The sequence below is a fragment of the Cyclopterus lumpus genome, chromosome 19 (genome assembly GCF_009769545.1).
Source record: "Cyclopterus lumpus isolate fCycLum1 chromosome 19, fCycLum1.pri, whole genome shotgun sequence".
NCBI lineage: Eukaryota > Metazoa > Chordata > Actinopteri > Perciformes > Cyclopteridae > Cyclopterus > Cyclopterus lumpus.
Genome location: NC_046984.1, coordinates 1,825,001 through 1,841,318, shown reverse-complemented (window position 1 = coordinate 1,841,318; position 16,318 = coordinate 1,825,001). Strand labels below are relative to the sequence as shown.

Below are 16,318 nucleotides of genomic sequence, written 5' to 3'. Positions count from 1 at the left end.
TTTGAAAAGCAGTAAACATTGTCTCATAAAGGCTGCAACAGCAAGAGCACGCTAGATTAAAAACAGGGACGCCCAGCCCAGTATTGATGACTCTTTTTCCAATGGAAGCAGCTAGCAGTCACTAAATCTCTTAAGTCAGCGACACTGACTTAAGAGCCCCTTCAGGCCTCCCTCCAAAGCCACTCCCCCCAAAAAGGATCATTAGGAACATGAACAACAAACACGGCTGCTGTTGGAACTCCCAGCTGGTGGAAGACTGGTGAAGAGCAAGGAGTGAACGGGCAAGCTGTCCAAACCCTCTGAGAGCCTGGAGGTAAACTTTGAATCGTTATCAACAGGCTGGCCCAATATTTGAGCCCGACCCAGCAGGTGACAAACGAATGTGCACGAGTGAAGTGTTGAATCGACTCCAACATCTGATATTGCTTCTGTGGAGGTCGGACTGTGACCGTTGCCGCGAATGACTGCGACATGTTCGTAACATAGTGCAAGTACTAATATATATGTTGTCAAATGGAACCTTACAGTTACTGTGAGGAACTTTTAAACTGGTTATGAAACCGTCTCCGTTTAGTCCTGAGACCATCAGAGAGAAGAGTGACTATTTCTATACAGCTAGTCTGAATGCTTGTCGTCGGTGAAGAAATCCTGCAGGTTCACCAGAAACTCCTTCAGTTCAGACTCCAGCGGGGCCTCCAGCAGAGACAAAAGCCAGATCCGGCTTTACTGCAGCCTTCGACTTGCAGTTTGAAGCTCTGGCACGAGGAGGACAGCTCAGCTCCCGGCTGCAGCAGCATCTCCTCTCTGCGCCTCCACTGGGAGACACAAACACTGCTGGAGACCCAGGCCGTATTGCTGTGCCCGCTGTAGGGAAGGGATGCTAGGGGGAACCAGGACTGATCATGGGATCTGCTTCAGTAAAATTAGATTTTTTTCTTAAGGGACTCCAGTACTCAGAAACACTACTTTAGTCACATGGATGGCCAGAATCAACACAGAAGTTCCTTGTAGTAAGTTTGAAGTCCTTTGTGTGTGCCTAGTCTGTGGATTCCTCTGGGAGAATGCTCATACCTCATACTTTGTAATACTACCTTCAGTCAGAAGTGGTGTTGATCATGTGTTCATCACTGCTGAAAGTGCCTGAGTATAATCGTTGTGTCCGATCTGGGTGAATTTCATGACCAGGCTGAATCCTGCTCTGCGTATGAAGCTTATTTTTTCCCCTACATTTTTCAGTAATGATCTTCAGTATCTGTTTTGTATCTGACGCCTTAGTTGGGAGGTACAGAAGTTCTGCAGATTAGTCTGCTTTGTGGGTTGCTGAGGGATATTTTGAAGCCATCGCCATTCACTACCGTACCAGCCTCAACCTAAGAACATCTTAAACCTTCTAGAAAACCCAACTCGCCCCCCGGCATGAAAGTTAACACCGTAAACCTCAAGAAAACTTACTGTGAAGTTAATGCACAAAATCAACCAAATAATACCTGACGACTGGAGTGTAGATGGGAGGCCTTTCTAAGAGAAGGAAAGTTTAAACACAAACGTGCTCAGCAAAAGCGAACAAGCACGTTGATGCTCCCACCATCAGTAAACTGGATGGTGATGCTCCCACCATCAGTAAACTGGATGGTGATGCTCCCACCATCAGTAAACTGGGTGGTGTTGCTCCCACCATCAGTAAACTGGATGGTTATGCTCCCACCATCAGTAAACTGGGTGGTTATGCTCCCACCATCAGTAAACTGGGTGGTGATGCTCCCACCAACAGTAAACTGGGTGGTGTTGCTCCCACCATCAGTAAACTGGGTGGTGATGCTCCCACCATCAATAAACTGGGTGGTGTTGCTCCCACCATCAGTAAACTGGGTGGTGATGCTCCCACCATCAGTAAACTGGGTGGTGTTGCTCCCACCATCAGTAAACTGGGTGGTGATGCTCCCACCATCAATAAACTGGGTGGTGTTGCTCCCACCATCAGTAAACTGGGTGGTGATGCTCCCACCATCAGTAAACTGGGTGGTGATGCTCCCACCATCAGTAAATTCTCCCACCATCAGTAAACTGGATGGTGATGCTCCCACCATCAGTAAATGCTCCCACCATCAGTAAACTGGATGGTTATGCTCCCACCATCAATAAACTGGGTGGTGATGCTCCCACCATCAGTAAACTGGGTGGTGTTGCTCCCACCATCAGTAAACTGGGTGGTGATGCTCCCACCATCAGTAAATGCTCCCACCATCAGTAAACTGGATGGTTATGCTCCCACCATCAGTAAACTGGATGGTTATGCTCCCACCATCAATAAACTTGATGGTGATGCTCCCACCATCAGTAAACTGGGTGGTGATGCTCCCACCATCAGTAAACTGGATGGTTATGCTCCCACCATCAGTAAACTGGGTGGTGTTGCTCCCACCATCAGTAAACTGGATGGTGATGCTCCCACCATCAGTAAACTGGATGGTGATGCTCCCACCATCAGTAAACTGGATGGTTATGCTCCCACCATCAATAAACTTGATGGTGATGCTCCCACCATCAATACACTTGATGGTGATGCTCCCACCATCAGTAAACTGGGTGGTGATGCTCCCACCATCAATAAACTTGATGGTGATGCTCCCACCATCAGTAAACTTGATGGTGATGCTCCCACCAACAGTAAACTGGGTGGTGTTGCTCCCACCATCAGTAAACTGGATGGTTATGCTCCCACCATCAATAAACTTGATGGTGATGCTCCCACCATCAATAAACTTGATGGTGATGCTCCTACCATCAGTAAACTTGATGGTGATGCTCCTACCATCAGTAAACTTGATGGTGATGCTCCCACCATCAGTAAACTGGGTGGTGATGCTCCCACCATCAATAAACTTGATGGTGATGCTCCCACCATCAATAAACTTGATGGTGATGCTCCTACCATCAGTAAACTTGATGGTGATGCTCCCACCATCAGTAAACTGGGTGGTGTTGCTCCCACCATCAGTAAACTGGATGGTGATGCTCCCACCATCAGTAAACTGGATGGTTATGCTCCCACCATCAGTAAACTGGATGGTGATGCTCCCACCATCAATAAACTTGATGGTGATGCTCCCACCATCAGTAAACTGGGTGGTGATGCTCCCACCATCAGTAAACTGGGTGGTGATGCTCCAACAGTACTTTGAATCGCGCGGGTGGGTGTCGGCCTCTCGCTCTCTGATGTGCGGTTGGCTTCTGTTCCGCCTGTTGGTCTGTTTGGGAACTTTGTATTTGCTTCCACATGTGCAACATTTTTGCTGGAAGTTTAATGTTGGGATTTCAGACTTGAAAATAAAAAAAGGTTTGTTATGAATTGTATCCCACTTTTCCAAGCATTGTACTACTGAATCCGATTAAATGTTCATTTCAGCTGGCCACCAGTTTTCGCACCTGTGTGAGAAGACGTCATCTGCAGGTTTATATGAATACATCTTATTCATGTTTTTAGAATTACTTCAAGGTAATTCTAACTTAAAATAACTTCTTTGTTGGTCTATTTCAGATTTTTGTTCTTATCCTGCGTTCACCTGATTTCTGTTTACTTGAACTTTGAGTTGAATGAATGCAGAGCTGAGAGTTCACTCAACTCGTGGTAAATAAAGTGTTTCTAAACTTGATGAGCATATTCAGATGTCTCAGCGTTCATTGTTTGAGTTAAACTCTGCAGAGAGCCGCCTTTATTGTTTGAAGGAAATGCATACATGTATGATGGAAACTTGTGGTGTGTGTGTCTAACACATGCTAAGCTACATCATGGGTTTTCCTAGTAATTAAAACTTTGAACCATGGTGAAGGTTAATATTGATTGATATTGATGAGTGGTGAAAGTATTCAGCTTCTTCACTAAAATACATTAGAAATAACAGTGTAAATATACATGTAAAAGTCCTGCATTCATAATTTGTATGTGAAAGTGCAGAAGTATATTACAAAGTACTCGTTCTGCTGAATGGGCCCCACAGATTTCTATGTCTAATAATCTATCTAATGTAATCTGTATTTGCATTGTTAGTTATAACCAAGGTTATTTCCCCCTAAAGTAACTTTAAGATGCTAATTGTTATAATTGTTATAATATAAATACAGATTACATGAGATGAATTATAGCACTATGTGCTGTTTTCATTTGGTGTTGTCAGGTGCGATGTCACTGGATGTGGAATTGTTGTTTTGCTTACTGACCATGTTCTTTCTAATATGTACTCGCTCTGTTCCTTTGCCTCAATTTGTAAATGGAACGGAATAAGGGAGTAACCCTTAAATCTGAGTTTACAAGCAAACGGGTTAAACATTTGTTCTCGTTGGTGTTTTTTCAGGAGTGAGCATCCAATGAGTTTTCACAATGTGCTTTTACATGATCACATGACATCAAGCCTGTACCTGAAATCAGACCACTTCTGTAATATTACCATCACGTGACAGACTGGTCACATGACAAACCTCGGAGGAATTTGTTTTCTCGGAACTGCGTCCTCTGATTGGCCGTGAATTACAATCGAGGAAGCCGATCTCTCTCTCTGATTGGCCAGCAGACGCGACGCTTCCTGGTTATGTGCAAATGAAGAAATAAAGTTGTTTTTAAACCTGCGTTCCGGTGGGAAAGTCTAGCTTCACTTGACCGGGGGATTCGAAATGTCACCCAGAAGCAGCTGTGTCCCGGTCCTGGTCGTCGTGTTCTGTCTTTTTGTGACTGCCTTTTGTACATTTCCCACTTTGGACCACATCAAGCCGAAAGCCAGCGACAAGGCGCAGGGCAGAGCGGTGGTCGAGCTGCTGAAGCGCCTGCTCGGGGCCAGGTCCAGGGAGTTCATCGTGTCGGTCAACAGGAGCCTTTCCAACGACAGCCTGGACGTGTGCGAGCTCAGGTCCACGAAAAACAACAAGATAGTCGCGACGGGCAGCACCGGAGTGGCCGTGGCTTCCGGCATCTACAACTATATGAAATACTTCTGCAACTGCCATGTTTCCTGGTCCGGTGACCAGCTGGACATGCCTCGTCCTCTGCCAAGGCTCACGGGCGTCCTGCGCATCAACACGCAGCACAGGTCAGTGACCCACGGTGTGTACTGGGGTCCGGTAGCGTTCGTTCGGCGTGTTTCAGAACAGTACTGCGTGGACATTCTGTGGAAATATTACACTTTTCACATCAGAAACTCACATTTGTTTTACGTTGGCAATACGACACGGGGCCTGATTCACGGGGCAGACTACTCCACCTCAGTTACTACCAGCTAAGGGACTACTTTGTTCTTAGTTATTTATAAGGACCATGACTTCGACAATATATACATTACATTACATTATTTATTCAAACAATGTAAATGCTTCTTCTATCTAGGGTAATGCGTGTCAAATCTACAATACACTCATAATGTAGTATTTAGTTCATAACCCTTAGCTGATGCTTTTATCCAAAGTGACTTACAATAAGTGCATTAAACCATGAGTCCAAACTCAGAACAACAAGAATCAAGCAAGTACAATTTCTTCAATAACGTTAAACTACAAGGTGCTATCAGTAAGAGACATTTAAGTGCTACTAAAGTGTTAAACTACAAAGTGCTATCAGTAAGAGACATTTAAGTGCTACTAAAGTGCTACTACGGCTCTACGGCTCTAGATTGTGAAGTCTTATAAGTACCTGGGTGTTCACTGGACTGGTCTGACCACGCTCATGCACTCTACAAGAAGGGACAGAGCAGACTCTTTCTGCTGAGGAGACTGAGGTCCTTTGGGGTGCAGGGAGCACTCCTGAAGACCTTCTTCGACTTGGTGGTGGCATCAGCCATCTTTTATGGAGTGGTCTTCTGGTGCAGCGGCATCACAGCAGCTGACAGGAGGAGACTGGACAAACTGGTGGGGAAGGCCAGCAGCGTGCTGGGGTGTCCTCTGGATACTGTGGAGGTGGTGGGAGACAGGAGGATGATGGCCAAGCTATCGTCCCTGATGGACAACACCTCCCACCCCATGCAGGGTACTCTGGCAGCGCTGCACAGCTCCTTCAGCCACCGGCTGATTCATCCCCGGTGTCTGGGGGAGAGGTACTGCAGGTCCTTTCTCCCCGCTGCTGTCAGGCTACACAACAAGCTGAGCTCCCAGTAGGCCACAAACACTTGAACACTTTGGACTTCGCACTAAACAGCACTTACTTTAGCCCAGTTGTGCAATACTAATACGTTTAAGTACTTTTTAATTTTTTTAAATTTATTTTATACACTTTATCCACTTTATTCTATTTCTACTCCGTCTGTATATATAATATTCTTCTTGTTTTTTACTCTTTTATCTTATTTCTGTTATTATACTACTTGTTTTACTTATTACTGTGAGCAATGCTGCTGTAATCATGTAATTTCCCCACTGAGGGACTAATAAAGGATTATCTTATCTTACCGTCGGTGTAGTTCAGACCTACACGGACGGTCTGTCTGTCCACAGGTTGATACTTTAATGATTGCAACAGTGACAACAACACCATTGTCATATGACGTGTATATAAATGTAGAGCTTTAAACATGTGCGTGTGTCCGTGCACATGCGTGCTCTGACATCAGTTAAACACCAGTAACAGACACCACCGCCTCTCAGTGGTCGCTGCAGGACGTCCACAGACAGAGGGCTCGCTCCTGTTTACATCCTCAATACCCAGCTGCATGATGGCTTATTTTAGGAGTAGCTAGGAACATCCTAGCAAAAAAATGTCAAATCCCACATAAAGTAGATTGATCTTGACGACTTCTGATATTATCCCTTTTGAAAGAGGGTGCCATGCCATGTCTAACTCCAGCATGACAATGGAGTGAGGACACAAGTTGCTTTTCATTGTTTATTGTGGCCACTATGGAAACTTGGGCCCTCTTTAAAGGACCCTTTTCCTTTCAATTATCTGTTGTGCATTAGAGCCGCATCAGCTCACCCCAGTTATGTCATGTGCACAGTAGTTAGATTGAAAAAGCCACGGCGAGCAAGGCACACTTTAGTTTTCCCATGACTAACTTTTAAGCCGGTGGGAAGCTTCAGCCGTTGACCATCTGCAGGAAACTAAGGTTTGGACTACAACAGTGCAGATGTAACTATGTGCAGTGTTATATGACAACAACTGTAATACAACATTGACAGTTATTAGAATCCCAAGCAATATACACATCATAAATACACACACATGTATGAAGTAGGGGTAATGAGTAAACTGCAGTGGTTAGTGACTTTTATTGTGAAACGTGATCTGTCAACCTTTTAACATTCAGTGTATTTTCTATTCTGTCTCTTATTTCTTTTCTCCTTTCTGTCGCCTCGGTTCTCACGGAACAGAGACTATAAGGTGCACGAGGTCTGAAGCATGGATGTATTGGAATAACTGGATACTGGAACATGTTTTTGTCTATCTTTCGGGTTTACTTCTCGCGCTGGCCACGCCCTCCAGCTCTCACTCAGCTCATAGGCTCTACATTGACATCGCATCGTAATGACGTCACCGATGTCTTTTCTCAGCTCAAGGGAAGTTTTACAAATATAAAACCTCCATGGACCATAGATTAATAATAGAAAGAAGCCTAATTGAAGTGGTTTGCGGCCGAACTTTACAGACTTAAAACTGTGAATGTACGCTGCAACGCCGGCAGTGGCCACTGGGCAGAAATTGGAAGCAAGGCTTAATAACAACTGGCTGTTATTGTACCTTCACAGTTTGAAGTCAGCACTTTCTGTCAGCCTCGTCGTCATTGTTTAATTGTGCAGCTCATGTGGAGCCCTTCCCGGTCCAACCACTGCGACTCAGCATTGTTTCTTTAAGTACATCCATGAGCTTTACTGGGACTCTAACTGCCCCGTAAAGGCCCCCAGTTAGAGTCCCAGTAAACAGTGTTGGGCTGTAACTGAGGAGTATTGTCAGTGTTAATGAACCTGCCCATTAGTTCATGAGTTGGTTCCATTGCTCTGTGAAAGTTGTTGAGAGGAAAAGTCTTCCTAAAAACCACATGCACCATTTTCACAAAGATTCCTGATTTCCACACACAGAAGAGCAGTTAGTGCTAACATGTTTGTGCAAAATATTAGTTTTTCTATTTTCTTCAGTTATACTATTGTATAATATAGTATATAAATTACAATTATATATTTTAAATAATTTATAATGTTTTTTTAAAAATAATTTGCAGTATTTTACAAAGAATTGTGGTCTTTTAAAATGCATAAACGCTACACCTCAACGCCTCCCATGTATCTTCCTTTGGTGTTATTTTGTACCCACGACTAACGCGACTAAGCAGGACTTCCTCCACTTGAGAACTATTAAAGTATATTTTGACAATTCTGAATCTGGTGCTTTAACCAGTGCAGACCTTTTGTTTGGACATTCTTGACTTGATTCTTTCTCTTCAGTTCCTGAGTGCCCTGCACTTCATTTCCTGTTCTGGGGATTGGCTGCCCACCTGCACAATTAGGATGAGCTGTCAGTGGAGGAGGTCGGGCACAATGGGATTCATCATTATTAGATCACAGCTGTGAACATCATGAATATGGCCTTTCCTCAGATCAAATGTAGACAAATACTGGTGAAGGAGGTCAGTGTGAAGAAGCACAGTACTGAGTTTTGCTAGAAAAATGACTCTGAATCAACTATCCGAGTAGATGTTGATTGATTTTCAGTTGATTGTCTAATTATTTCAGCTCTAATATGGTGTGAGTCCTAACCCTTTGGTCACCCTCAATAAGATGTTTTCAAACCCCATTTCCCAAATTTGGACTATTTCCTAATCAAAAGCATATTATGGCCAGAAGGGAGAGACCACGTGTTGCTTTTGGACAGTGCAAGAAAAGAAGCACATTTGTCATGAACATGTAAAAGTATGGCGAATACCATTTTAATATTGATAAACGTGCCCAATAATACAACTTACTATACATTTGTGTGTTTGTATCTAGATTCAGGTATTATCAGAACGTCTGCACTTTTAGCTATTCCTCCGTGTGGTGGGACTGGCCAAGATGGGAGAGAGAGATCGACTGGATGGCACTCAATGGGATCAATCTGGCTCTGGCTTTCACCGGCCAGGAAGCCGTGTGGCAAGAGGTACGAGCAAAGGCTGAACGAGGTCGCTACCAAATCTACATTAAACCACAAGAGCGCTGGTAAAAACAGCTCTTAGTACCCGAGTTCTGTATGTTCCACTATGGTCTCCTTCTAGAAGGATCACGTTTGGCGATTCAGGGGTTACGTAACAACATACTTGTAGATGCATTACTCTCAGAGCAATAAGCAAAATCAGTAGAAGGGGAAGTGATGGGAGGACACTGTGATTAAAGAGAAACTGCTCCCATTCTTAAAATCCATACTAAGAAGGTCCAAATGTATTAGTAAACATGAACAACTCTCCCAACTAGCTAAAACTGAAATATCATGTGATGTCATCAGGTATAAAGTGTGGAGCTACTCCATAGACAATGAATTAAGAGAGATGTTCTAGATGACAGAGCACCAGGGGGAGGTTCTGAGTACATGCTACATGTTCTGTTTCACAACACTAGACTAGAATATTTAAACTATAATATTAAACATTTTGTGGGTCTTGATTGTCTACGGAGCTCCTCCACTCTTTATACTTGCCGTCCTGGCTTTGAGAGAGGGAGTAGCTCATGTTCACATTAAACTTTCCTCGACCGTGGAAAACCCATATTGGAATTCTTCAAGACGAGCAGGAAGAACATTGATATCTCAGTTTGACCAATGCAACCATGACCTCTTCGGAGCAGATACATAATACACGTGTGCAGCAGCATGTGGACAAACATCTACTTATGGTTGTGTACCTTCTTAGGTTTACCGGGCTCTCGGGTTGAACCAGTCGGAGATTGAGGAGTTCTTCTCGGGCGCGGCGTTCCTCGCCTGGAATCGCATGGGCAACCTTTTCCAGTTCGGTGGGCCTCTGCCACAGTCCTGGCACGTGAACCAGCTCTACCTCCAAGTACTGAAGCCTCCTTGCTTGTCAACGCAGTCGGAAGCCACTATGTCTAGAATCAGGACATTTCTGACTGTGGCTGAGGCTGAAGGCAGCACGTAGACTGCTGGGTTGTCTTAGTTCTCATTTTAACAGACACCTCCACCATCAGGACAATGTAAAGGAACTATAATCACACTCTTCTACTAGAGGCTTCAGTTTGAACACTGGGGTTTTACTTTGTTATTCCCCAGATCATCGATTCTAAACCATTTTATTTGGTGGTGAAATTGAAGGTGAACACAACTTAAATGTTGCCAATAACCTCTCATTGTACAGAAAAATTGGCGTTAACACACAACTGCACTTATGATCCGAGCTGTTTGTTGTAACTATGACTGCTCTCGGGCTTCCAGCCTGTTGCATGTTTCTTGCTCTTTTGTTGGAGTAATGGCCAAAATAAGGCCCAGGTTGTCAATCAACCACAATTAATCTTTAAAAGATCTTGTATTTTTTTTAAAGGCCATTTATATTATATTTATTTTTAAAATGTTTGCTAACCAGCGTACCAGCTGCCTTGGACTGAATCCTCTCACAACGTTTCTTTTTCTTTTCGCAGTTTAAAATCTTGGCGCAAATGAGATCCTTCGGCATGATTCCTGTGCTGCCGGCCTTCTCTGGGAACGTTCCCAAGGGGATCCTCAGGTGACTCAAGCTTGTTTATGTTTCAACATTTCAGAATGACACAGTTCTACACAGCCCTGATGATGGCTTTGAGTGGGGCCATGCAGATTATGTATCAACATGTTTGCCTTCAGACATTGTTGGACGTCACTTTGTATGAACTAGTTAATTTCATGCATGAAATATCTAGGAAGAAGAAGTTGGGGCATTTCTCTTCAACTCAGAGTTGAGAGTCTGTACAATCGCTTTAGTCCACTTCTGGGTCCCACTTCCCTGATTCTTCTGAGAGACATGTCACAGGAAATGGCTCGGGAATATTTTGGTCAAAAGCTTTGTGTCTCTGAAGTGTTTCTTGTATTTCAGGCTGCATCCAGAAGCCAATGTAACCAGATTGGGGCCCTGGGCTCACTTCAACTGCAGCTACTCGTGCGCCTGCATCTTAGACCCTCGCGACCCACTTTTCCTCCGGATCGGTTCCCTCTATCTGTCCCAGGTGGTGAAGCAGTTTGGTACAGATCACATCTACAACACTGACACCTTCAATGAGATGAGTCCACCGTCCTCTGACCCCGCCTACCTGTCTGCAGTCAGTCACTCTGTCTTTGCCTCAATGACTGCAGGTGAGTGTCTGGCTGACAGACATCCAGTTCACATATGAGGCTGCCTGTAGTGCTGGGTCACAAGTACAATAATTGCCCTAGTTTGATGAACCATGTATGACCCCGTTGTCCAATTCTCTTCCACAGACATCCCCCTCACGCTCCCTGCTGGTTTCCAGCCTTGTTCGAGAACTGTCCTCTTGTCCCTCATCCAAATCTACATGTTCTTCTTTCTCCCCAGTCGATCCTCAGGCAATTTGGCTGATGCAAGGCTGGCTGTTCTTCAATGACGCAGCGTTCTGGAAGCCGGCTCAGATTCAGGCCCTGCTACACGGAGTGCCCCTCGGAAGAATGATCGTGCTGGACCTGTTTGCAGAGACAGAGCCAATTTTCTCCTACACCGAGTCTTTCTACGGACAGCCCTTCATCTGGTGCATGCTGAACAACTTTGGGGGCAACAGTGGATTCTTTGGTACAGTGGAGAGCATCAATTCAGGGCCCTTCAAAGCCTTACATTTCCCAAACTCAAGCCTGGTGGGCATTGGCATGACGCCGGAGGGCATCGAGCAGAATCCTGTGATGTACGAGTTGATGAGCGAGCTGGCGTGGCGCAAGGAGCCCGTCAACTTGTCCAAGTGGGCGTCGCTGTATGCGATCCGCCGCTACGGCAGCACGCAGGAGAACCTGATCGCCGCATGGAGGCTCCTGTTCGCCAGCGTGTACAACTGCACGGTGCCACATTACCGAAACCACAACCATAGCCCACTGGTGCGCCGGCCCTCTTTTCGCATGAATACGGATGTCTGGTATGACCCAGCTGCTCTGTACAAAGCCTGGAAGCTGATTATCGAGGCCGCGCCATCCCTCATGTCCAAGGAGACTTTCCGGTACGACCTCGTGGATGTGACGCGGCAGGTCCTACAAGTCCTGACGACTTCCTTTTACCGGGATATCGCAGACGCCTTCCAGAACCATAAGCTGCCAGAGCTGCTGACTGCAGGCGGTGTGCTGATCCATGATCTCTTGCCTGAACTCAATCGTTTGCTGAGCAGCGACCGCAACTTCCTGCTGGGGACGTGGCTCGAGCGGGCCCGATCCCTCGCCCTCGATGAGAAGGAGGCACAGCTCTACGACTTGAACGCCAGAAACCAGCTGACCCTGTGGGGTCCCAGTGGTGAGATTCTGGACTACGCCAGCAAAGAGTGGGGAGGTCTGATGGAGGACTACTACGCCCAACGATGGGGCCTGTTCGTTCACACCCTGGTTGAGTGTCTGGACAGCGGACGACCATTCAAGCAGGACGCCTTCAACCAGGCGGTCTTCCAGGTGGAAAAGGGATTCATTCATAACGGCCGCAAGTACCCGACCAAGCCTCAGGGAGACACGTATGAGATCGCACGCAGGATCTTCCTCAAGTACTACCCACAGGCCTTGAAGACACTATAGTGAACGGACACTACATTCTGGGGAGAAAAAAACTAAACATGTCTTAAGTCGCAGCAAGAAGAATGTCCTCCTCCCCCAGACTGTCCCAAAACACTTAGATGTAGAAAACACCTGAATTTTAAAGGAACAATCTGTTTTGCACATGCAGTAATCAGTCATGGCTAGTTGTGCATGTTGCAGGTTTACATTTACACTGATTACATTTCATGTATGAGTCTCTTGGTACTGTTTTTGATTCCACTGCTCTGAAAACAAAATGGAAATGCGCATATTCACTTTCCCAGAGCACGACGAAGAGATGGAGTTGGTGAGCCCGGTTATTTACACAGAGTATCTCTATTGTTGAACCTGGACACCACACACATTGTCAATGACATGCTGTGCTTTCAGGGAGAGAGAATAGTGCTGGAACTATTTCTTCCAAATAACAGTTTATCCATCCTTCCGGTACTGCTGCGATGCGTCTCTATAGCTTGGGTTGCCAGATACAGTAAACCCATGTATTGGTCTCTGTACAGAAAAACAAACAAGACTTCAGGAAGCTGCTCACAGACGCCGTGTTGTTCACAGAGAATAGATTCAGCATTAAACGCATCTGAAACATGCAAAAGCATATCCCTTTAAGTCTGAGGTACTGCACACAGACCTTTAAGTGTCCATCCCCCAGGTGACCTTTAACTTTTTAATAAGGAGACATTTTCATGTCTATCAGTTTGACGTTTATTTGAATATTGTGCCTTGTTCTGAACAAGCTGACGGTTCGTAGTATAGTTCCCAAACAATTTGGGTGCCTTTGACCTAATTTACAGTGTCGTGCTCCTGTGGTTGGTGAGATTGGCCCATTACACGAGGAGCTTCTGTGGAGGGATTTGTTTAATGAGTAATTACTACACAGGGTGGCTCATGGTTTCTCTTTTTAAAAGATATATTTTTTATATGAAAATGCATTGATGTCAAACTGCCACTGCACAGCAATCACTTTCTATTTTTACACATTCATTTCGTTTTTCTTTCTGATTCCTGTAGTTTTAATTAAGGACAATCTAATTATTTTTGTAAGAATAATTACTTTAGTATTTTAACAACGTGAGCACAGCTTACATTCATAATGTACTAACACACAATTTAAAATATTAGTATTCTTCATTGTATATGTGCTATTTTTGTATTTTGATGAATTAAACTGTTGTGATTCTTTTAACGTGTGTGTGTCTCCTCCATACATTAACCTACACATCCATGTGTTCAGGATCATGCTGGAGACTGTCCCAGCATGCTTTGGGTGAGAGGCAGAGTCTCGCTTCCATCCCATCGGGTTTCAAACTGGTTCCAGGCAGCAGCTGTCTCTGTGCTCCGGTGTTTACAGCAGCTTATGTGTGTTAAAGTCATCAAATCATCAGCATGTATGGATGTCTGGTTTAATTATGTGCTGATAGACTGAAATGTTCTCAAACGTCCTCACTGAAGCTTTACCCCCACCTATTCATACCCATAACTGTTGGTTCCATATTGTATCAACGATGAAGTTGAAGATATTAGAGGGTTATTAAAAGAAGCAGTATTATGTAGTATTGCAGCTCGGCCAGAAACAGATTTAGTGAATCTTGTAAATGTTAATATATAATTACAGCCAGGTAAAGTTCCGATGCTAGAATATTTAGAGCTCTCCTCCACAGGGTTCTCAACATGGCGACGGCTGAGCAGGCAGCTCGTAGTTAACGGTGCTAACAGAGTTTAACGGTGCTGACAGAGCTAACGGTGCTGACAGTGTTAACGATGCCGACAGAGCTAACAGTGCTGACAGAGCTAACGGTGCTGACAGAGCTAACGGTGCTAACAGTGTTAACAATGCCGACAGCTAACGGTGCTGACAGAGCTAACGGTGCTAACTGTTAACGATGCTGACAGAGCTAACGGTGCTACCAGAGCTAACGGTGCTAACAGTGTTAACGATGCTGACAGTGTTAACGATGCTGACAGAGCTAACGGTGCTAACAGTGTTAACGATGCTGACAGAGCTAACGGTGCTGACAGTGTTAACGATGCTGACAGAGTTAACGGTGCTGACAGAGCTAACGGTGCTGACAGAGCTAACGGTGCTGACAGTGTTAACGATGCTGACAGTTAACAGTGCGTATCTGGAGGCGGGTCGCTACTCTGTCATCGGCTTTTGTCTGAACTATACCCACATGTATGTTTGATCGTTATTTTCACACTTGAATCTCGTCATTGTATCCAACTAAAATAAGTTTCCTTAATTTATCAGTTAAATGTCTCAAATATAAAACTAAAATCCAGATACAGTGTGATGTGTGTGTGTGTACACGCTCCATAAAAAAGCAGACAAAGGGTCTCCAGGAATGAGGCAGCTCATCGCCAAACGGTTCGATTCATATTTTTTATTGTTGAAAAAATAATGAGTATCAGTTTTGTAGTTGAAGAGGGAATTTTAACTGTCGAGTTCCTCTCCTTATGTACACTGATGATATTCACTGCTCTGCTTCAGGCTCATTTGTCAACATGGTCACTCCAGGAAATCAAAAACAAAAACACTGACTTCACTTTCCATCAGGGCCGACAAGGTCCAGCTAATTGTGATGCCTTGGCTTAGTTGAGCACTGCACAGGTCTACCACTATCAACTCACTCATGTATCGTCTATAAAAAAAAAAAAAGCACAAGATGATTTGCATTTAACTGATGGATTCTAAAATATATATATATTTTTTTAAAAAGGGAATTATTCTGTTTTTAAATGATTAATGAATCCTGTCAAACTCCTGAACACCGAGCCAAGGCAGGAGCTTTGATTGGTCAATTCGAAGCGCAAATGACAGGCAGAAAAATAAATAAACACCTTAACACGTATCAAATGTAAAAGCCCTTTAAAATTAATGTTGCAAAGTAAATTTATTACATTTAAAGACAGAATAAAGGGAACAGAATTCAAAATCATTTGAAAGCAAATGTAATTATATCGGTTTTGCTATATTACTTTAATTGATATTAGAACACTCTCACACACTCTCACACACTGCTGATGTTACTGCTGTGAGGTAAATCGGGGATTTGGGCTTTTTCCTAATCGGTTTGCATTTGAAGAAGCCTGTAAAACAGAAAAAGGCAGACAGGATGTGGAATGGAAACATGTGATGAGCACCGCTGCAGCGTAAAAGGAGGAATGGTCTCCTTCTGTGGGCCTTTAAACTATTGTGTCTGGAGTGAGGCGGTAGCGCTGCTGGAGAATCGACCCCCCGGTCTCAGTGACAATAGCTGATTTTTGCCCTGATGGAGTCCCTATGTCAACAATGCCCAGGATACAAATGCATGATGTGGTTGTTTTGTTGGTGAGCCACGACACAACAGGCTAGTCACACAGAGGAGATTCACAAAGCTGCCGGAATGATCAATAATCAATATTCAAAACACAGAGACAACAAAAATAAGGCAGTGATTAAAACAAAAAAAAAGTAAAGGAAAAAAAAGAATATGCAATTTGCTAACTCCTGTAAACATCCTTTAAAATTTTTTTTTTTTTAAATTCTTAACTGCCACATTGATTATTTCAAACAAATGATCAGTTTTATAAAAAAACACAACATTAGAGAAAATAGTATAT

At 44.2% G+C, this 16,318-nt stretch overlaps 1 protein-coding gene across 1 annotated transcript; it reads left to right on the top strand.

The window, feature by feature from the left end:
• Window positions 1-4,321: 4,321 nt before the first annotated feature.
• naglu (N-acetylglucosaminidase, alpha) lies at window positions 4,322-13,898 on the top strand. Its single transcript, XM_034559059.1, has 6 exons — window positions 4,322-5,081; window positions 8,959-9,106; window positions 9,852-9,998; window positions 10,591-10,676; window positions 11,019-11,275; window positions 11,496-13,898. The coding sequence occupies exons 1-6, from the start codon at window positions 4,669-4,671 to the stop codon at window positions 12,698-12,700; spliced, it is 2,256 nt and encodes a 751-aa protein (XP_034414950.1). The 5' UTR covers window positions 4,322-4,668; the 3' UTR covers window positions 12,701-13,898.
• The last annotated feature ends 2,420 nt before the right edge of the window (window positions 13,899-16,318 follow it).